Genomic DNA, 22,276 nt, shown 5'->3' on the forward strand with positions numbered 1-22,276 from the left:
AGCCTTCACAGAATGTCAGTTTAAGGCTGAACATGAAACAGATAGGTGTTGGAGGACTGCCAGAATAAAATGAACAATTTTCAGTCCTTCGTCTGCTCCAGCTTTGAAATGAAGATGCTTGCCCCATTACAGCTCTATCAGCTGTTTTCTCAAAGGGAAGTTGGAGGGAGACGTGGAGGTGCTATTTACAGAGGCAATATTTTTTTTACTTTTTTGGGCCAGCCCTTCTAAAAGTCAAATGGACGCCAATGCCAATTACCTCCATCCACTTAATAGTACGGGCATCTGCCAACAGTACACAATGCTCCTGATCAATTTTCCCCCAGTTTATTTTTGGCTGCAGGGCCCATTTCCAGTTCGCGAAATTAACATTGGAAAAGCTAGTCCTGGGTGACATGTTACCAGCAGACAGCTGCGCAACCGCAAAACCAAGAGAGAACATTGCTCCTGACCCCAGAATTTGAGAGAGAGAGAGAGAGAGAGAGAGAGAGAGAGAGAGAGAGAGAGAGATAGAGAGAGAAAGAGAGAGAGAGAGCGAGCTTCCACCAGTGCTGGGGAAAGAGGGAGCTATTCCGTGCCACTTAAAACTGGGCTGGGATCAGTGTCCTGGTGAATTGAATAACTAGGGCGGCAGATAGGGCTTTAAACTTATTAAGGGGGTGGGGGGGGCTGGTGAGAGGGTGAATTCAAAAGCAGTTAGAAAAGAGAAATTTCAAGGCTGTAGAGCAGAGTAGAGATAAAGGTAATGGGGCATGAATGACAAAGGTGATATCAGAGAAAAATAGAAAAAAATTAAAGCTATCGGCACTATATCTGAATGCGCAAAGCATTCACAACAAGATAGATGAATTAACAGCACAGATAGAAATAGATGGGTTTGATCTCATAGCCATTATGGAGAAGTGGTTGCAGAGTGACTAAGGTTAGGAACTAAATATTCCAGGATACTTGACTTTTAGAAGAGATGGCAGAATGGAAAAGGAGGGGTATACCCCGATAATAAAGGATGGGATAAAGGCAGTAGAGAGAAAGGATCTTATAGAATCACTTTGGGTGGAGCTAAAAAACAACAAGAGGCAGAAAACACTGATGGGGGTACTTTATAAGCCCCCTAACAGTAGTTAATAGTGTCAGGCACAGTATAATTCAGAAAATTTGAGGTGCATGTAATAAAGGTAATACAATAATCATGGGGGACTTTCATTTTCATATAGACTGAGCAAACCAAATTTGCAGTAATAGTGTAGAGGACAGGTTCATGGAATGTATTCAAGATAGTGTTCTTGAGCAGTATGTCAAGGAATCAACTAGGGAACAGGCTTTATTATATCTACTATTGTGCAATGAGACAGGATTAATTAATAATCTTGTACCAACGAGCTTCTGGGGAGCGGTGATCATAATGATAGAATTTTATTTTGAGTTTGAGTGCGATTTAGTTAATTCCGAAACTAGTGTCTTAAATCTGAACAAAGCAAACTACGTAGGTATGACAGATGAGTTGGCAAAGCTAGGTTGGGAAACTAGATTAAAAGATATGACAGTAGATAAACAATTGCAAACATTTACAAGATTTTTAATTCGCAGCGAATATACATTCCCTTAGGGAATAAAAATCTCACAGGAAGTGGTCCAACTGTGGCTAACGAGAGAAGTTAAAGATAGTGTTAGATTAAAGAAAGAGGCTTATAATGCAGCCAAAAAGAGAAGCAAGCTTAAGGATTGTGAGGATTTTAGAATTCAGCATAGGATGAACAAGAAATTGATATAGAGAAAATAGAATGAGATTAAACTATCAAGAGACATAAAAACAGATTGTAAAAGCTTCTATGGGCATGTAAAAAGGAAGAGATTAGCAAAAGTAAACAAGGGTCCTTTACAGGCAGGGCAGAAGATATTATAATGGGGAACAATGAAATGGCAGAGACATTAAACAAATACTTTGTATCTGTCTTTATGGAGGAAGCCACAACCAAATTCTGGAAATAATGGGGAACCAAGGGTCTACTGAGAATGAGGAACTTAAGAGAAATTAGTATTAGTAAAGAAATAGTATTAGAGAAATTAATGGGACTAAAAGCCAACAAATCCCCAGGACCTGATGGCCTATATCTTATGGTTTTAAATGAGATTGCTACAGAGATAGTGGGTGCATTGGTTTTAATCTTCCAGAATTCGCGAGCTTCTAGAAAGGTCCCTGCAGATTGAAAGGTAGGAAATGTAACTCCACTATTCAAAAAAAGGAACAGATAAAAAAGTGATCTATAGACCAGTTTGCCAGACATCAGTAGTAGGGAAAATGCTCGAATCTATTGAGGGACGTGGTAAAAATCATAATATACTTGGGCAGAGTCAACACGGAATTTGTACTAACACGTTTCACTTCCTTCTGCGCCTGCGTCTTCTGGACACCGCCCCCAACACCTCCCGCCAGAAGTGGGACCACGTTGTTCTTCAATTGCCCATATTGTCCAACCGAGCCGCGGAGTCCTCCCAACCAGGCGGGGAGGGGGAGAGAGAGAGAGAGAGAGGCAGGTGGCAGGTAGAGTCGTGGGGTTACATTAGCTACCTTTCAATCTGTGGGAATGATTCCAGAATCTATGGAACCTTGGAAGATGGCAGCCAATGTATCCACTAGCTCTATAGCCATCTCTTTCAAAACCCTAGAATATAGGCCATCAGGTCCCAGGGATTTATTGGCTCTCAGTCCCATTAATTTCTCCAGTACTATTATTTTACGAATACTCATTTCTTTCAGTTCCTCGTTCTTGCTTGACCCTTGGTGCTCCACTATTTCTGGGAGATATTGTGTGTCTTCTTCCGTGAAGTCAGACACAAAGTATGTTGTTTAATTTCTCTGCCATTCCCTTATTCCCCATTATAATTTCTCCTGCCTCAGCCTGCAGGGAACCCACATTATCTTTTGCTATTCTTTTTCTTTTCACATACCTAGAGAAGCTTTTACAGTCTGTTTTTATGTCTCTTGCTTATTTACTCTCTTATTCTATTTTCCTTTTCTTCCTCAATTTCTTGGTCCTCCTTTGCTTAATTCTAAAATCCTCCCAATCCTCAGGTTTACTGCTCTTTCTGGCAACATTAGAAGCCTTTTCCTTTGATCTATCTTTAACTTTGCGTTAGCCATGCTTGGACCACTTTTCTTGGTGGGGTTTCTGTGCCTTAAATGAATGTATATTTTTGTAAAATTATGTATTAATTCTTTAAATGCTAGCCATTGCTTGTCTACCATCATACTTTTTAGTGTAGTTTCTCAGTTTACCGGAGCCAACTCTCCCCTCATACCTACGTAGTTTCCTTTGCTTAGAATTAAGACCCTAGTTTTGGATTTAACTAATTCACTTTCAAACCTAATGTAAAATTCTATCATATTATGGTCACTCTTCCCCAAGGGCCCCTTTGCTACAAGGTTATTAATTAACGCTTTCTCATTGCACAATACCAGATCTAAAATAGCATGTTCTTTAGTTGGTTCTTCAACATGTTGATCTAGAAAACCATCTTGTACACATCAATGAATTCATCCTCTACATTATTACTGCAAATTTGGTTTGCCAAATCTATATGTAGATTAAAATCCACCATGATTATTGTATTACCTTTGTTACATGCACCTCTGATTTCCTGATTTATACTGTGACCTAATTACCACTACTGTTTGGGGGCCCATAAACAACTTTGGTAGGAAAAATAAAAAAGCAGAATATCTTTTAAATGGTGAGAGTTTGGGAAATGTTGGTATTCAGAGGGACCTGGGTGTCCTTGTATACAAATCACAAAGTTAACATGCAGGTAGAGCAAGCAATTAGGAAAGTAAATGGAATGTTAGCCTTTATTATAAAAGGATTGGAATACAAGAGTAAAGAAGTATTGCTGCAATTATATAGGGCTGTGGCGAGACCGCACCTGCAGTACTTTGTACTGTTTTGGTCTCCTTAATTGCCTTAGAGGGAGTGCAACGAAGGTTCACCAGTCTGAATCCTGGGATGGGGGGGGAGGGGGGGGTGGAGGAGGGAGATTGACTGACCCATGAGGAGAGATTGAGATGACTAGACCTATATTCTCTAGAATTTAGAAGAATGAAAGGTGATTTCTTGAAACGTTTAAAATTCTTTTAGGGTTTGACAGGGTAGATGAAAGAAGGATGCTTCACTTGGCTGGACAGTCTAGAACTAGGGGTCACAATATCAGAATAAAGGGTCGGCCATTTAGGATTGAGACAAGGAGAAATTTCTTCACAAGGGTTGTGAATTTTTGCAATTCTCCAGAAGGCTGTGGATGCTCAGTCATTAGTTTATTCAAAAAAGAAAAAAGAATGAATTGGATTTATATAGTGCCTTTCACGACAACCGGACGTCTCAAAGCACTTTACAACCAATGAAGTACTTTTGGAGTGTAGTCACCGCTGTATGTAGGAAACGTGCAAGCAAGTTCCCACAAGCAGCAATGTGCTAATGACTGGATAATCATTGTTTTAAGTGACGTTGATTGATGGATAAATATTGGCCAGCACACGGGGATAACTCCACTGCTCTTCTTTGAAATAATGTCATGGGATCTGTTGGGCCGGATTTTCGCGAAATCTGCAACTGGGTTTTCGTCGCAATTTGACCCTCCGCAGCGAAAACCTGGTCGCAAAGCCTGGGCGGGATCCCCGGGTACCTGTTTGCGGCGGCGCTTTCAAGTACCGCCAAGGAGCGGTGCGCTGACATGCAATGACTCGGATTGCGTTTGCGTCCGGGTTTTGGCACACACTCGACCCGTATGCTGCGGCCAGAATAGCAACAGGTCAAACCTGTCGGTGCAGCCCTGCCAGCAGCGGTAAATATGAAAAAGATAAGTTAAAGATTTTAGCTTTTAATTATTTTTTGCAGCAATTCGATAGATAAGGGTCTTGTAAATGTTTTTGGAATTTTTGTGTTTGTTTGTTTTTCCCCCTCCCAAGGCCTCTCTCGCAGCGCTCCCAGCCCCGGACTAAAGTTGCCGAAGCTCGTGGTTTGCGCCATGAATGCTTGTGCAACGCCTCCCTTACCGATGTGCCCCACACTTAAAGGCCAAAAGTTTGGGCTAAAAATGATAGTGCAAGAAAACGGTTAATTTCTCGTATCATTACCGTTTTCGCCGCAAAACCCCGGAAGCCGAAAATCCGGCCCGTTACGTCCACTTGGGAGAGCAGACGGGGCGTCGGTTTAAATGTCTCATCAGAAGAACGGCACTTCTGACAGTGCAATGGAGTATAAGCCTAGATTTATTTTGTGCTCAAGTCCCTGGAGTGGGACTTCAACCCACAATATTTTGACTCAGAGGCGAGAGCGACAACTGACACTATGAGCTTCAAAACAGAGATCGATAGATTTTTGGATATTAAAGGAATCGAGGGATAGTGCAGGAGGTGGAGTTGAGGTAAAAGATCAGCCATGATCTTACTGAATGGCGGAGCATGCTTGAATGGCCACATGGCCTATGCCTGTTCCTATTTCTTATCTTGTTATGCTCCAAGGCCACCCCAAAAAACTTTCTCCAGAAATTCGGGCCCCAAGACTCCAGCCATTATGCTGAGGCTTTACAATACACTGGTCATACTGCATTCAACCACACCAGAATGAACATACACATACATTGGAGATGGTAGAGAAGAACAAGAATTATCCAAGATTTAACTGGTTAAGCGTGAGAAAAATCAGACTTTACAGTTGAGAAAGATAGTTAAAGCAGAGCCTTATCAAAGTTTGTAAAATAATAAATAGTATGCATAAGGTAATGCAGAATATGACCAAGTTAGGCAAGGAAAGTAGGACCAAAGTATATAAAAATGAATTGGTAAAATGCAAGAAATTCTTTACTCAAAGAATGAAAATTATGTGGCATAATCTTGCAGGCAAAGTAGTAAAGAAATAAAAAGGGAAGAGACTCCCGCTCTATCCTGCCCTGACATTGGACAGGAGTTATATGTCCAAAGTGTGCTCAACTTATCCAGAACTAGGAGCGCCAGGATTTCCTGTTCTGGGCCATTATCAGGACTCAGGGCACCCCTGTACTCCCTAGCAGAGGCTTATTTGAAAGAAAAGGCAGAAAATTGAAGCACAGCAACAGGTCTCAGTCTTGCAGCTGTGTATTACGTCTCCAAGATTGGGACAATTCAGCTGCCAGTCTTCACGTGGGTACATTTCACTTACTAAATGAAAGCGCCTTTTCCATATGCATAATAGCATTAGGATTTCTCATCAAATTACTAGTCAACATCTTGCCAGTGTGGTGGGGTGGGGGGGGGGGTGAAAAGAGAAGAGATTTTAAATGCTAAACAGCCATTTACCCGACCTTCAGCCTGTCCCCAGTACCTCCAAGGTCCCTCTGATCAGTGGGTATCAGGGACAGGCAATAGGAAACTTACAGCAGGAAAATGAAGTGGAGGCAAGGAACACCCTTCCTCTCTCATTAGAATGTGATTGTTGGTTCTGCATCTACTGCAGGTGACGGCCTAACTACAAACCCAAGGAAAGCCCCTGAAATCCCAGGGCAATGTAAATGGTGGCAAAACGGGTTCTGTCTAGTTTTCCTAACCTTTGCATTCAGAGAAATGGGTATTCTGTAGAGGAAAAGTTGAAAAGTATCGACCCCAAGGTCACGTGGAATATTCAAAATGTAGCTGGATGTTATAATAAGAGTTGGAGTAATAGAGGGGTGAGCTTTGATGGGCCAAGTGACCTTTTCATACCCTTGACTTTTCTTATGTCCCCACTCAATACCAGAGGTTTTGACCTTTAACTCTTGAACTCAATTTTGGGTTTAACATTAAGACAGAGACCTCTGAGAATAAGATGTAGCAACCTAACATAAAATAAAGCACCACTTTTGATACCCCATTGAACATCCTACAAACATTTAGTAGATACATTTCACTTACTAAATGAAAACGTCTTTTCCATATGCATAATAGCATTAGGGTTTCTCATCAAGACATTTATTGTACATAGTCTGTTCACAATAGCCATTATAAAAATAATAGAAAATTAGAAAGGAAAGCTTTCTGAAACTGTTTTTACCTTATGAAGCCACAATGGTATTCTTTCTGCATCATACTTTGGTAAAGGCCGATGGAGCGAGGCCCAGCAGTAGGCATCCACATAAGCTGCTTGTCGCCAAGAAAAAGAACTCGGGGAAAAGCAACTAATTTGGGTACCTGTTACGGAAGAACAAAAAGATAATTTAAAGTCATTGAAAATTATAATGGAGACAAGTGGTTTGATGCAGCAAATGTCAATGCCATGGGCAGTTACAGGTGACACTAATATTGAGTCAGATCCACCCAGTTGTTCCCCTGATCAGCAGTTTTATTTTAATTAACAGCCTGTTTCAACATGCCTGCATGTGTCCTTTTCGCAATCGCCTAATGTTTGAGGGAGGTTATTGTAATAGCTGGCCTTACAGTTGACAAGCATTCAGTTTACCAACACTATTTAAAATTAGAATTTAAATGAAAGTGGCAGCCTAGCATAGCACAGCGAATGCATCTTGCGCTTTCATTGGGGAAGTTGCCTTAGAAATCACTTGCCCTAATTACATTATATTCTGCATTCGGAATAAAACAACAAAATCACTCTCAATAAATCCATCAGGTGGCAGCTCGTGAGGCCTATAAAAAGCCCAGCTCGAGTCCGGGGAGTCGAGAAGCAGCGTCGAAGAGGCAGGAGTTCGGGCGGCAGTTTGTGAAGCCTATAAAAGGCCCAGCACGAGTCCAGGGAGTCGAGGAGAGCGTCGGAGAGGCGGGAGTTCGGGCGGCAGTGTGTGAAGCCTATAAAAGGCCCAGCACGAGTCTGGGGAATCGAGGAGCAGCGTCGCAGAGGCGGGAGTTCGGGCAGCAGTTCGTGAGGCTAGCTGGTGCAGCTGCAGAGGCAGAAGGTAAACAAAGAAGTAGAAAGAAATCGAAAGGTGACGTCATAGCCAAGGGGGTAAGTGATTGGTGAGTAGTTTTTCTTTTCTTTATCAGTAGGTGACCTTTATCATTGTTGTTGCCAAATTAAGTTAATCTAGGGGTTAAGTCATGGCAGGGGAGCTCGGACACATGTTATGCTCCTCCTGTGCTATGTGGGAGCTCAGGGACGCTTCCAGTGTCCCTGACGACTGCATGTGTGGGAAGTGTGTCCTGCTGCAGCTCCTGACAGACCGCAATGCGGCAAGTACTGGAGCTGCGGGTGGATTCACTCTGCAGCATCCGCGATGCTGAGGATATTGTGAATAGCACGTTTAGTGAGTTGGTCAGACCGCAGGTAAATGTAACAGACAGATAGGGAATGGATGACCAATAGGAAGAGAAGTGAAAGGAAGGTAGTGCAGAGGTCCCCTGTGGTCATCCCCCTCCAAAACAGATACACTGTTTGGGGTATTGTTGGGGGGGGGGGGGGCAGGGAAAAGAGGACGAATCAGGGGAAGGCAGCAGCAGCCAAGTCCATGGCACCGTGGGTGGCTCTGCTGCACAGGAAGCCAGGAAAAAGAGTGGGAGAGCTATAGTGGTAGGGGATTCTATTGTAAGGGGAATAGATAGACGTTTCTGCAGTCGCAATCTAGACTCCAGGATGGTATGTTGTCTCCCTGGTGGAAGGGTCAAGGATGTCTTGGAGCAGTTGCAGGACATTTTGGAGCAGGAGGGTGAACAGCCAGTTGTCGTGGTGCATATAGGTACCAACAATATAGGTAAAAAACAGGATGAGGTCCGACAAGATGAATTTAGGGAGCTAGGAATTAAATTAAAAAGTAGGACCTCAAAAGAGGTAGTAATCTCAGGATTGCTACCAGTGCCACGTGCTAGTCAGAGTAGGAATTGCAGGATAGCTCAGATGAATACATGGCTTGAGGAGTGGTGCAGAAGGGAGGGATTCAAATTCCTGGGACATTGGAACCGGTTCTGGGGGAGGTGGGATCAGTACGTGGTGCGTGGAGAGGCCTATAAAAGGCACAGCAGGGAGTCCGGGGCCCAGCGTCGGCGGCAGTCGGGAGCAGCGTCGGAGGTACTTGTGCAGCTACAGGGAGAAGGCAAAAAAGTAGAAAGAAACAGAAAGGTGACGTCACAGCCAACGGGGTAAGTGATTGGCTGGTGATTGGTGAGTAGTTTTTCTTTTTTCTCTTCTATAACAGTGAGTAAACTTTAGCATTGTTGTTGCTTATCTAAGGGTTAAGTCATGGCAGGACAGCTCAGTCACGTGTTATGCTCCTCCTGTACCATGTAGGAACCCAGGGACGACACCAGTGATCCTGACGACTACGTGTGCGGGAAGTGTATCCGCCTCTAGCTTCTGACAGACCGCGTTGCGGAGTTGGAGCTGAGGGTGGATTCACTCTGGAGCATCCACGATACTGAGAATGACATGAGTAGCACGTGTAGCGAGTTGGTCGTACCGCAGGGAAAGGATCTACAGCCAGATAGGGAATGGAAGACCAGCAGGAAGAGCAGTGCAAGGAAGGTAGTGCAGGGGTCCCCTGTGGTCATCCCCCTGCAAAACAGATACACTGCTTTGGGTACTGTTGGGGGGGGGGGGATGACTCATCAGGGGAGGGCAGCAGCAGCCAAGTTCATGGCACCGTGGCTGGCTCTGTTGCACAGGAGGACAGGAAAAAGAGTGGGAGAGCGATAGTGATAGGGGATTCAATTGTAAGGGGAATAGATAGGCGTTTCTGCGGCCGCAACCGAGACTCCAGGATGGTATGTTGCCTCCCTGGTGTAAGGGTCAAGGATGTCTCTGAGCGGGTGCAGGACATTCTAAAAAGGGAGGGAGAACAGCCAGTTGTCGTGGTGCACATTGGTACCAATGACATAGGTAAAAAACGGGATGAGGTCCTACGAAACGAATTTAAGGAGCTAAGAGCTAAATTAAAAAGTAGGACCTCAAAAGTAGTAATCTCGGGATTGCTACCAGTGCCACGTGCTAGTCAGAGTTAGGAATCGCAGGATAGCGCAGATGAATACGTGGCTTGAGCAGTGGTGCAGCAGGGAGGGATTCAAATTCCTGGGGCATTGGAACCGGTTCTGGGGGAGGTGGACCAGTACAAACCGGACGGTCTGCACCTGGGCAGGACCGGAACCAATGTCCTAGGGGGAGTGTTTGCTAGTGCGGTTGGGGAGGAGTTAAACTAATATGGCAGGGGGATGGGAACCAATGCAGGGAGACAGAGGGAAACAAAAAGGAGACAAAAGCAAAAGACAGAAAGGAGATGAGGAAAAGTGGAGGGCAGAGAAACCCAAGGCAAAGAACAAAAAGGGCCACTGTACAGCAAAATTCTAAAAGGACAAAGGGTGTTAAAAAAACAAGCCTGAAGGCTGTGTGTCTTAATGTGGTATATTTGGACTTTCAGAAGGCTTTCGACAAGGTCCCACACAAGAGATTAATGTGCAAAGTTAAAGCACATGGGATTGGAGGTAGTGTGCTGACATGGATTGAGAACTGGTTGTCAGACAGGAAGCAAAGAGTAGGAGTAAATGGGGACTTTTCAGAATGGCAGGCAGTGACTAGTGGGGTACCGCAAGGTTCTGTGCTGGGGCCCCAGCTGTTTACACTGTACATTAATGATTTAGACGAGGGGATTAAATGTAGTATCTCCAAATTTGCAGATGACACTAAGTTGGGTGGCAGTGTGAGCTGCGAGGAAGATGCTATGAGGCTGCAGAGCGACTTGGATAGGTTAGGTGAGTGGGCAAATGCATGGCAGATGAAGTATAATGTGGATAAATGTGAGGTTATCCACTTTGGTGGTAAAAACAGAGAGACAGACTATTATCTGAATGGTGACAGATTAGGAAAAGGGGAGGTGCAAAGAGACCTGGGTGTCATGGTACATCAGTCATTGAAGGTTGGCATGCAGGTACAGCAGGCAGTTAAGATAGCAAATGTCATGTTGGCCTTCATAGCGAGGGGATTTGAGTACAGGGGCAGGGAGGTGTTACTACAGTTGTACAGGGCCTTGGTGAGGCCACACCTGGAGTATTGTGTACAGTTTTGGTCTCCTAACCTGAGGAAGGACATTCTTGCTATTGAGGGAGTGCAGCGAAGGTTCACCAGACTGATTCCCGGGATGGCGGGACTGACCTATCAAGAAAGACTGGATCAATTGGACTTGTATTCACTGGAGTTCAGAAGAATGAGAGGGGACTCATAGAAACGTTTAAAATTCTGACGGGTTTAGACAGGTTAGATGCAGGAAGAATGTTCCTAATGTTGGGGAAGTCCAGAACCAGGGGACACAGTCTAAGGATAAGGGGTAAGCCATTTAGGACCGAGATGAGGAGAAACTTCTTCACCCAGAGAGTGGTAAACCTGTGGAATTCTCTACCACAGAAAGTTGTTGAGGCCAATTCACTAAATATATTCAAAAAGGAGTTGGATGTAGTCCTTGCTACTCGGGGGATCAAGGGGTATGGTGAGAAAGCAGGAATGGGGTACTGAAGTTGCATGTTTAGCCATGAATTCATTGAATGGTGGTGCAGGCTCGAAGGGCCGAATGGCCTACTCCTGCACCTATTTTCTATGTTTCTAAACTGGACGGTCTGCACCTGGGCAGGACCAGAACCAATGTCCTAGGGGAATGTTTGCTCGTGCTGTTGGGGAGGAGTTAAACTAAAATGGCAGGGGGATGGAAACCTATGCAGGAAGACAGAGGGATGTAGAATGGGGGCAGAAGGAAAAGATAGAAAGATGAAAAGTAAAAGTGGAGGGCAGAGAAACCCAAGGCAAAAATCAAAAAGGGCCACATTACAGCAAAATTCCAAAAGGGAAAAGTGTGTTAAAAAGACAAGCCTGAAGGCTTTGTGCCTCAATGCGAGGAGTATTCGTAATAAGGTGGACGAATTACCGGCGCAGGCAGCTATTAACGAATATGATATAATTGGGATTACGGAGACATGGCTCCAGGGTGACCAAAGCTGGGAACTCAACTTCCAGGAGTATTCAACATTCAGGAAGGATAGACAGAAAGCAAAAGGAGGTGGGGTAGCATTGCTGGTCAAAGAGGAAATTAACGCAATAGTAAGGAAGGACATTAGCTTGGATGATGTGGAATCTGTATGGGTGGAGCTGCGGAATTCCAAAGGGCAGAAAACGCGAGTGGGAGTTGTGTACAGACCACCAAACAGTAATAGTGAGGTTGGGGACAACATCAAACAAGAAATTAGGGACGCGTGCAATAAAGGTACAGCAGTTATCATGGGCAACTTTAATCTACATATAGATTGGGCTAACCAAACTGGTAGCAATACGGTGGAGGAGGATTTCCTGGAGTGTATTAGGGATGGTTTTCTAGACCAATATGTCGAGGAACCAACTAGAGTGCTGGCCATCCTAAACTGGCTGATGTGTAATGAGAAAGGACTAATTAGCAATCTTGTTGTGCATAGCCCCTTGGGGAAGAGTGACCATAATATGGAAGAATTCTTTATTAAGATGGAGAGTGACAGTGTTAATTCAGAGATTAGGATCCTGAACTTAAGGAAAGGTAACTTCGACGGTATGAGGCGTGAATTGGCTAGGATAGACTGGAGAATGATACTTAAAGGGTTGATGGTGGATAGGCAATGACAAACATTTAAAGATCACATGGATGAACTTCAACAATTGTACATCCCTGTCTGGAATAAAAATAAAACGGGGAAGGTGGCTCAACCGTGGCTAACAAGGGAAATTAAGGATGGTGTTAAATCCAAGGAAGAGGTATATAAATTGGCCAGAAAAAGTAGCAAACCTGAGGACGAGGACAAATTTAGAATTTAGCAGAGGAGGACAAAGGGTTTAATGAGGAGGGGGAAAATAGAGTACGAGAGGAAGCTTGCTGGGAACATAATAACTGACTGCAAAAGCTTCTATTGATATGTGAAGAGAAAAAGATTAGTGAAGACAAACGTAGGTCCCTTGCAGTCAGATTCAGGTGAATTTATAATGGGAACAAAAAATTGGCAGACCAATTGAACAAATACTTTGGTTCTGTCTTCATGAATAAAGACACAAATAATCTTCCGGAAGTACGAGGGGACCGAGGGTATAGTGAGAAGGAGGAACTGAAGGATATCCTTATTAGGCGGGAAATTGTGTTGGGAAAATTGATGGGATTGAAGGACGATAAATCCCCGGGGCCTGATAATCTGCATCCCAGAGTACTTAACAAAGTGGCCATAGAAATAGTGGATGCATTGGTGATCATTTTCCAACAGTCTATTGACTCTGAATCAGTCCCTATGGACTGGAGGGTACTAATGTAACATCACTTTTTTAAAAAAGGAGGGAGAGAGAAAACGGGAAATTATAGACCGGTTAGCCTGACATCAGTAGTGGGGAAAATGTTGGAATCAATTATTAAAGATGAAATAGTAGCGCATTTGGAAAGCAGTGACAGGATCGGTCCAAGTCAGCATGGATTTATGAAAGGGAAATCATGCTCAACAAATCTTCTAGAATTTTTTGAGGATGTAACTAGTAGAGTGGACAAGGGAGAACCAGTGGATGTGGTGTATTTGGACTTTCAAAAGGCTTTTTGACAAGGTTCCACACAAGAGATTGGTGTGCAAAATCAAATCACATGGTATTGGGGGTAATGTACTGACGTGGATAGAGAACTGGTTGGCAGACAGGAGCAGAGAGTCGGGATAAACGGGTCCTTTTCAGAATGGCAGGCAGTGACTAATGGGGTGCCGCAGGGCTCAGTGTTGGGACCCCAGCTATTTACAATATACATTAATGATTTAGATGAAGGAATTGAATGTAATATCTCCAAGCTTGCAGATGACACTAAACTGGGTGGTGGTGTGAGCTGGGAGGAGGACGCCAAGAGGCTGCAGGGTGACTTGGACAGGTTCGGTGAGTGGGCAAATACATGGCAGATGCAGTATAATGTGGATAAATGTGAAGTTATCCACTTTGAGAGCAAAACCACGAAGGCAGAATATTATCTGAATGGCGGCAGATTAGGAAAAGGGGAGGTGCAACGAGACCTAGGTGTCATGGTACATCAGTCATTGAAAGTTGGTATGCAGGTACAGCAGGCGGGGAAGAAGGCAAATGGTATGTTGGCCTCCATAGCTAGGGGATTTGAGTATTGGAGCAGGGAGGTCTTACTGCAGTTGTGCTGGGCCTTGGTGAGGCCTCACCTGGAATATTGCGTTCAGTTTTGGTCTCCTAATCTGAGGAAGGACGTTCTTGCTATTGAGGGAGTGCAGCGAAGATTCACCAGACTGATTCCCGGGACGGCTGGACTGACATATGAGGAGAGACAGGATCAATTGGGCCTTTATACACTGGAGTTTAGAAGGACGAGAGGGATCTCATAGAAACATATAAGATTCTGACGGGACGGGACAGGTTAGATGCGGGTAGATTGTTCCCGATGCTTGGGAAGTCCAGAACCAGGGGACACAGTCTTAGGATAAGGGGTAGGACATTTAGGACTGAGATGAGGAGAAACTTCTTCACTCAGAGTTGTTAACCTGTGGAATTCCCTACCGCAGAGAGTTGTTGATGCCAGTTCATTGGGTGTATTCAAGAGGGAGTTAGATATGGCCCTTACGGCTAAAGGGATCAAGGGGTATGGAGAGAAAGCAGGAAAGAGGTACTGAGGGAATGATCAGCCATGATCTTATTGAATGGTGGTGCAGGCTCGAAGGGCCAAATGGCCTACTCCTGCACTTATTTTCTATATTTCTATATAAACTAAATGGTACAATTTTAAAGAAGGTGCAGGAACAGAGAGACCTGGGAGTTCACAGGCAAATCTTTAAAGGTGGTAGGGCAAGGTGAGCAGGCTTTTTGAGCATACTGCATCCATTGTTTTATAAATAGAGGCATAGGGCTGGATTTTGATCAAAAGCTGCCACCACCGGTTTACCGGCCAAAAAACAACTATGATTATTCAATGAAGAATGGTGGAAAATTAATCCAAAAAATAGAAAAAAAATCCGCCAGCGGGAAAAATCACCGTTTCACATGGATTCTCGGCGGAAAAATTAATCATTGTCAAATTTAGTCCGAGGCTGCGAGTTGGGCCTAGGGAAGGGGGAAAACAAACAAAATATTTTTCAAAATATTTTTTTTTTTTTTTTTTAAAATGCAAAACATTCACAGGACCCTTTTCCAATTAATTGCTGCCAAAGAATTTTAAAAAACTTTAACTTACCTTTTTTTGCAGGGTTTCATATCTACTGCCAACTGAAGGGCTGCTCTGGCTGGTTTCTCCTCACCGCTACCACCAAACTCAGGCGGAAGCGTTTTTTCAGTGTTGCACGTCAGCGGTTCGCTCCCTAGCGGTATTTCGAAACTGCCGGCGGAACACTGATGAAATTCCCACTGAGTGGTTTTCCACCGAAAAAGAGGAAATACCGCAGAAAAACGCGGCAGAAGGCTGATGAAATTCCAGCCCACTGAGTACAAAAGCAAGGAAGTTACGTTGAACCATTATTAAAGCTGGAGCATTGTGTCCAATTCTGGGCACCACACTTTAGGAAGGATGTCAAAGCCTTAACGAGGGTGCAAAGATGATTTACTAGAATGGTACCAGGGATGCAGGACTTCAGTTACGTGGAGAGACTAGAGAAGCTGTGGTTGTTCTCCTTAGAGCAGAGAAGGTTATAGCTGGGGGGGGGGGGGGGAGATTTGATAGAGGTGTTCAAAAATCATGAAGTGTTTTGATAGAGTAAACATGAAGAAACTGTTTCTAGTGGCAGAAGGGTCGGTAACCATAGGACACAGATTTAAGGTAATTGGCAGAAGAACGAGAGGCGACATGAGGAAACCTTTTTTTTAAAAACGCAAGCGAGTTAATGATGATTTAAAATTCACAGCTTGAAAGGGGGTGAAGGCAGATTCAGTAATAACTTTCAAAAGAGAATTGGATAAATACTTGGAAGGGGACAAATGTGCAGGGCTCTGGGGAAAGGGCAGGGGAAATGAGACTAATTGGATAGTTCTTTCAAAGAGTCAGAATAGGTCAAATGGCCTTCTTATTTGTTATATCATTCTATGATTTCATATCTATTTTAAAATTATACCAATACTCATGCTTCCGTAGTAGAACAGTAACCCAAAATCATCATCATAGGCAGTCTCTCGAAATAGAGGAAGACTTGCTTCCACTCTAAAAGTGAGTTCTCAGGTGGCTGTACAGTCCAATGCGGGAATTACAGTCTTTGTCACAGGTGGGGGCAGACAGTGGTTGAAGGAAGGGGTGGGTGGAGAGCCTGGTTTGCCGCATGCTCCTTCTGCTGTCTGTGCTTGGTTTCTGCATGCTCTTGGCAACGAAACTCGAGATGCTCAGCGCCCTCCCAGAAGCTCTTCCTCCACTTTGGGTGGTCTTGGGCCAGAGATTCCCAGGTGCCGGTGGGGATGTTACACTACCAAGGAGGGTTTGAGGGTGTCCTTGAAGCATTTCCTTTGTCCACCTGGGGCTCGTTTTCCGTGTTGGAGTGCCAAGTAGAGCACTTGGTTAGGGAGTCTCGTGTCAGGCATGCAGACGATGTGGCCCACCCAACAGAGCTGGTCGAGTGTGATCAGTGCTTCGATGCTGGGGATGCTGACCTGAGCGAGAACACTGACATTGGTGCATCTATCCTCAAAATAAACTGCAACGCAGAGAGCTAAATATGAATATTTTGTGAACATTATTTCTGAATTGATAATTTACAGAAATACCTACATGCAACTCTCTGCAGTCAGGGTCACTTAAAAATCTGTACAGTAAATAGAATTGTCCCTCAAAATTACATTTCCAATATATGTTTGTCTAATCTCCACTACCTCCTACCATCACAACTCCCCAATCAGCAAGGAGGACTGTCCCTGATTACTCTTCATCCCATTCTGTAACTGTCCAAATTGAAGTATTCTTCAGTGATGTGAAACTAGTTCTGCTTGTTTACAGTTTCAAGTTGTTCCCATCACATCATATTAGAGTAGTGCATCAACATGCATTAAGGTAGTTCATGTCACCATTTCTGACAAGACTATTATTTATAAATCTTAAGAGGCAACGCACTTCAGCAAGAAATATGTGTCAGTTGATTTATTCTGAAATATTATGACAGGATCAGTTTGTAATCTTGACGTTCATAATATGTAATCAAATTGGTGCCATTGTGGTAAGAACACTATTCTGAAAGTGGATTAGTTTTAATATAGTAATGTTCAAATTGCTTCTACGCTTTGCTGACCATCCGTTTATAGAAAAGTTTAAAACGAAGCAGCCGAATACCCTATTTATATTATAGCCCTGGCTTCATAGGCAGTACTGCAATACGATATTTGCAAGATCTTATGCAATGGAGTTTTTTTAAAAAAGGTTGTAGCTAGTGTTGCAAATCTGCCTAATTCTAAAATGGAGTAAATTAATCCTGTCATATTGCAGAACCAATTCCATTAGAAGCAGATCTGCAATATAAAAGATAGAAAATACAGATAGAAGGGTGTACACATTTACATTAAATTGTTTGCGCTGAAAATAATTGTATGTGAACTATTTAATGAGAGGCAATCATGAGGAAATTGAAACTATTGACTTGGTGCAGTACATTCCTTTGATATGTAAATTATCTAGCTGCTGCAGGAAAGTCAAAAGCAGTTCCACATGATATGGATAAAAGGTTAATAAAACAGAACAAGGCGTCTGAAGGTATAAAACATCATCAGACTGACACTAAAGTGACATAGTGTTGAATATTTTATGAATTTGCACTTCCATCGTGAAGCACATTAAGAGAGGTCAGCGAGCCTGTAGAATTTTCCAACCATTATAACAATTGCCGAGCTTTGCCATTTGCTATTTTTTGAGACCTGCAGTCAACCTGCAACATAGGCAGGGCATCATCACCATCAGCCCTTTAAGAGCTGCTGACTCACCAGGTATTCTTCCCACACACAAAGTGTGTTTTTGCCACTTGAATCAATGTGCATAAAGTGTAGAGTGTACAAATTATTGCAATAAGTTGACATTGTGGAATCACGCAAGTTGAGTTGTACTGGCAAAATGTCCATGGTGTACACACGATAATTTATTCCTTCAGATGCTGTGCTGTGATCAGACAATTAGCCCTGTTGTTTACATTTTAAAATCATTAGTTAAGGGTGGGTTGGAAATAAATGTTTTGCGTAGTCCCTGATGTTACAAGTTATTTTTCAGTATAAATTAAAGGGGCAGAAATTCCTCTGGGGGTCTACGTAAGACTCACGTATCTACGAGTTCTCAGTGCTATTAATGGGGAAAAAAAACAAACACACAATAATAAAAAAATAGACCTCACATAATTAAAATTAATTGAAATTAAAAGTTAATAAATGCCTTAGAAAAAAACTAAATATTTCCGATTTTATTTTTAAGTTTTGTAATTCGGGTTACTTTAGCGGGCAGAGTTTTCAACAATACAATGTGTTTATTTTATTGTGTTTGTGCGTGTTTTAAAACACTTGCGTCTGTAAAAGGCTATGCGCCAGCTTTTTCAGGCGCAAGATTTTTGAGGACATTTGCCAGGCAAGATATGCCAAGAAGTAGATTGTGCACCATTATTGGCCCTTCCCTTTAAGTGAGGAAAGCTGCCTCTGATGCTTTCAGCATTGCACTCCACATTGTTCAGCGCTCTGCCTCTACCGCCCCGCTCTCGGACTTTAGTACCCCAAGGGAAATTATTGCTTGATTTGGAGCTCCACTTCCCTCTTGGAGCACTAAGCTGAATTTCCCAGCAGGAGAATCATTAGCGCCTGGCACTACTTTTCCTAGTTTTCAAACATTATCGCCCCAAATGGGGCGCTATGGAATCTCTAGCCCCATATGTCAACACCACTACTTGAAGCAAGCACTGGTCTATAGATACAGACAATTAATAATTTAATAAGAATGAGACAGGATCAATCAGCATTTAGGTAAAATTGTTGCTGTCGATGCTGCTGCTGATATGGGGCATACCTGAAGTATATCTGATTGTGTTAGTATGTAGGGCTTTAGCTACTCCTTCAATGCACCAGAACATGGAAAACTTGTTTACTCTTGTGGGTGTCTGAAAGCCAAAATAAGAGAGGTCAGTGGTGATATTGTCACTGCTAATTCCTCCACTTAGGGCAGCCTTGGGCCATTGATTCCCAGGTGCCGGTGGGGATGTTGCACTTTATCAAGGAGGCCTTAAGGGTGTCCTTGAAACGTTTCCTCCAAGAGAAGGAAGAGCATCCGGGAGGGTGTTGAGCACCTCGAGTCTCGTCGCCGAAAGCATGCAGAAATCAAGCACAAACAGCGGAAGGAGCGTGCGGCAAACCAGACTCCCCACCCACCCCTTCCTTCAACTACTGTCAGTCCCACCTATGACAGAGACTGTAATTCCTGTATTGGACTGTACAGTCACCTGAGAACTCACTTTTAGAATGGAAGGAAGTCTTCCTCGATTTTGAGGGACTGCCTACGAAGACTGCTAATTCACTGCTGATGTTAGCCTGTCTCTCCAAGTTTTCTTGCACCAGATGACACAGATTAGTGATAATCTTCCTGTGGAATACGAATCTATAAGGCATAGTTCAAGTCATGTTTAGGCAGGTTAACTGAATAAATATTTTAACAAACAAAACCTAAAAGGGTACAGGAAAGAGATTAGGACTGAGCAGATCTCTTTCAGGGAGTCAACAGAAGTGCAATAGGCCAAATTGCTTCCTTCTGTGCTGTAACATTCTATAATTCTATGATCCAATGTTTGAGGTTATGCCTGGCATGAATATACACTTTATATGCCCTCTGTAATCCCAGGCAGCCCTCTACTTTACTTTATGAATGCTTTCTCTGCATATTACTGTAGGGTTTATAACCACACAGTTATAACACAACAGGAACAATTTCAACCTCAACTGAGTTTTGGTGATTCTCACTTTTCTTTTAGGGCTGATCCCACTTTTTCACTATTTTTTGCACTTGAGTGTGTTACCTATTGTAAAAATCATAGATTTGTATGAAAATCTATCATTTCAGTTTAGGGGAACATGAAACTAACAGTTCAAAATCCCACACTCAATTACACTGAAGTTCATTTTCTGAAATTATGCAATTGATAAACAGATAAAGATTTAAAAGGATAAAACATTCTGCAATGCATGCTAAGACAATAACACATCGAAATGTTCATTATAATAACATAAGTGTCAAGATCAATATCTTAACCTCAATATATTTCTTTCTAATAGAACTGCAGCAATGTGTGACACTAATATAATAATATATATTAAACGCCTGACTTCGTTACTGTATTTCAGTATCCAAATAGGCATGTCATGACAGGCAGTGGTGGATGAAAGACTCCACCAAATCATATTATATTGCAGGCCAATGTAATGAATCATACTATTGAATGAGCACTGACAACAGTGTCAGATTCATGTTTAAAAGGGTGACTATCTCCTCCTTAATTACCATAACTCGCAGCTCCAAAACGCAGCATCACTTGGATCTCTCCCGTCAATAATGACATATACAACCAGTTTATTTAACAACTACAAAAGCGCTATCATTGAATACATCCAAACAGCAGCAGCAAAGGCGCCTTGATTCGGTTATTCTAAATGGTCACTGACTGGGCTTTGCAGACAAGCCGACTTTGTGTAGCCATAAGAGGTGCCGAGAGCGGGACCCTGCCCACTGACCTCTCCTTGTCCAACCAACCAGCGCCTGACCTCCCGCACTTGTGCTCATTTTACAAACGGGGGCAAAAAAAAAACCAAATAAAGGCGACAACGTTTCAGTTAATTTGAACAAAAAAATGACTAAAAAAAAACGCAAAATATTTTCTCGCTTACTTCTTTTCTCCCCTCAATTTTAGAACAGGCCTAAAGTAAAGCTGCCAACAGCGGAGCTGGGCTGCTTTGTGTTGGCTCGGTGCGCGCCTCTTCCTAACTCAGCTTCGGCGGCCGAGTGAAGCTCTCTCCGCTGCGCCCTGGACTCGTCCTCCCGGGAGCGGGCTCCGGGCCTCGGACTGAAGCTGCTTTGCAGCAAATATCTTCTCCCACAGCTGCGGTTAATGAACAGTTTGTCCGAAGCGGGGTCGCTGAGCACACTCTGCACTAACCTGCCGGCTAAAGTTAGCGCCACAGAGAAGAGCCGTCTTAAGGTGCCTTTTAAACAGGAGAAAAAGCAAACACCTCCCCCCGGTCACCGTTGCAGAAAATCCAACACGAAGTATTTTTTTAATAAGTATCGACAAGTGCACAGCCCGGTGTGGGCACACGAGCAACGTGATGTGACGTGACGCCAGAAAACAAAAAGTTGTCTCCCTTACCGACTGAGATTTCTTGTGCAAAGGCCAGAGAGATGAGGAGCAGAGGCAGGCCGGCCGACACCAGAGTGACGATCTTGTCCACGGCCAGCTCCAGCCTCACCCCTTTGTGTCTGGAGTCCGTCGGCTCCTTCAGCAGAAAGTCGGAGAAGACATATTCCGCCGCAGCGTGCGTTATGGCCATCGCCTGCAATAAGTTACTGTCGGCGATTTCCGAGAGAAACAGTACTGAATAAAAAAGGGCAAAGTTTTTTCAGCTAAAGAACGAAACTCATTCCCATAATCCAGACGGCACAAGAGTCAGGTCAGAAATAAATAGTGTTTGTTTCCCTATACCAATAACGGGTGTGGTGGCGCTAGCTGGGGACAGGCTAGGTTTATTCAAGCTGCCGCTGCCGCTGCCGCCCTTGTGTAGCACGAATGGCCCAAAACGGGGGGTTTCTCCTTATCCCGGGCTTTCACTTTCACGTGTGCCGGCTTGAATTGTGTTTCTACGAGCTGCAATTCCGGATCTCTCCGAGTTGTCAGATCTTTTTAATTGGTCCCCGCTAGGAGGAGGTGGAGATCTCACCACAATCTGTCAGAGAGGAATATAGTACAGTGTTGCACCGTAACATTGCAAATAAAGGGTCATTCATAATGTAAGCGGTGGTCCACGCTAAATCGTGATGTGGAGAGTACAAGGCTGCAATTCAATCACGAGGTCCTACGATATGAGTGCCAATTTAATACAGTGTCATATTTATTACGACGTTTAGTGTATTGAGGGTCTACTTTTGATTCACTTTCTGAATTCAAATGATCTGATACAGTTTTTAGCACCAAATTCCAACATTGTTTTGTTATTTGCTTTGACTAATTCGAATTATTGGATGATTCATATGTTTTATCGCAACAAGCAACTTTGAATGATCAACCATAGTGTATCATCATCATCATTATAAAACAGGGCATCTGAAGTATAGTCACCACGTGCCTTGTAATGACTCTCCAGCATCT

At 43.4% G+C, this 22,276-nt stretch overlaps 1 protein-coding gene across 1 annotated transcript in view; it reads right to left on the bottom strand.

Annotated features, from left to right (window-relative positions):
* The window catches only part of panx1a (pannexin 1a), a 54,231-nt gene extending 32,492 nt beyond the window's left edge, over positions 1–21,739 (bottom strand). Inside the window, exons 1-2 of the mRNA XM_070891465.1 lie at positions 21,281–21,739; positions 7,059–7,195 (exon numbers count right to left, since the gene is read on the bottom strand). Of these exons, the coding sequence (XP_070747566.1) occupies positions 7,059–7,195; positions 21,281–21,461 (318 nt within the window). The 5' untranslated portion in view covers positions 21,462–21,739. The remainder of the gene's footprint in view (positions 1–7,058; positions 7,196–21,280) is intronic.
* Positions 21,740–22,276: the final 537 nt, after the last annotated feature.

This window comes from Pristiophorus japonicus, chromosome 10 (genome assembly GCF_044704955.1).
Source record: "Pristiophorus japonicus isolate sPriJap1 chromosome 10, sPriJap1.hap1, whole genome shotgun sequence".
Lineage (NCBI taxonomy): Eukaryota > Metazoa > Chordata > Chondrichthyes > Pristiophoridae > Pristiophorus > Pristiophorus japonicus.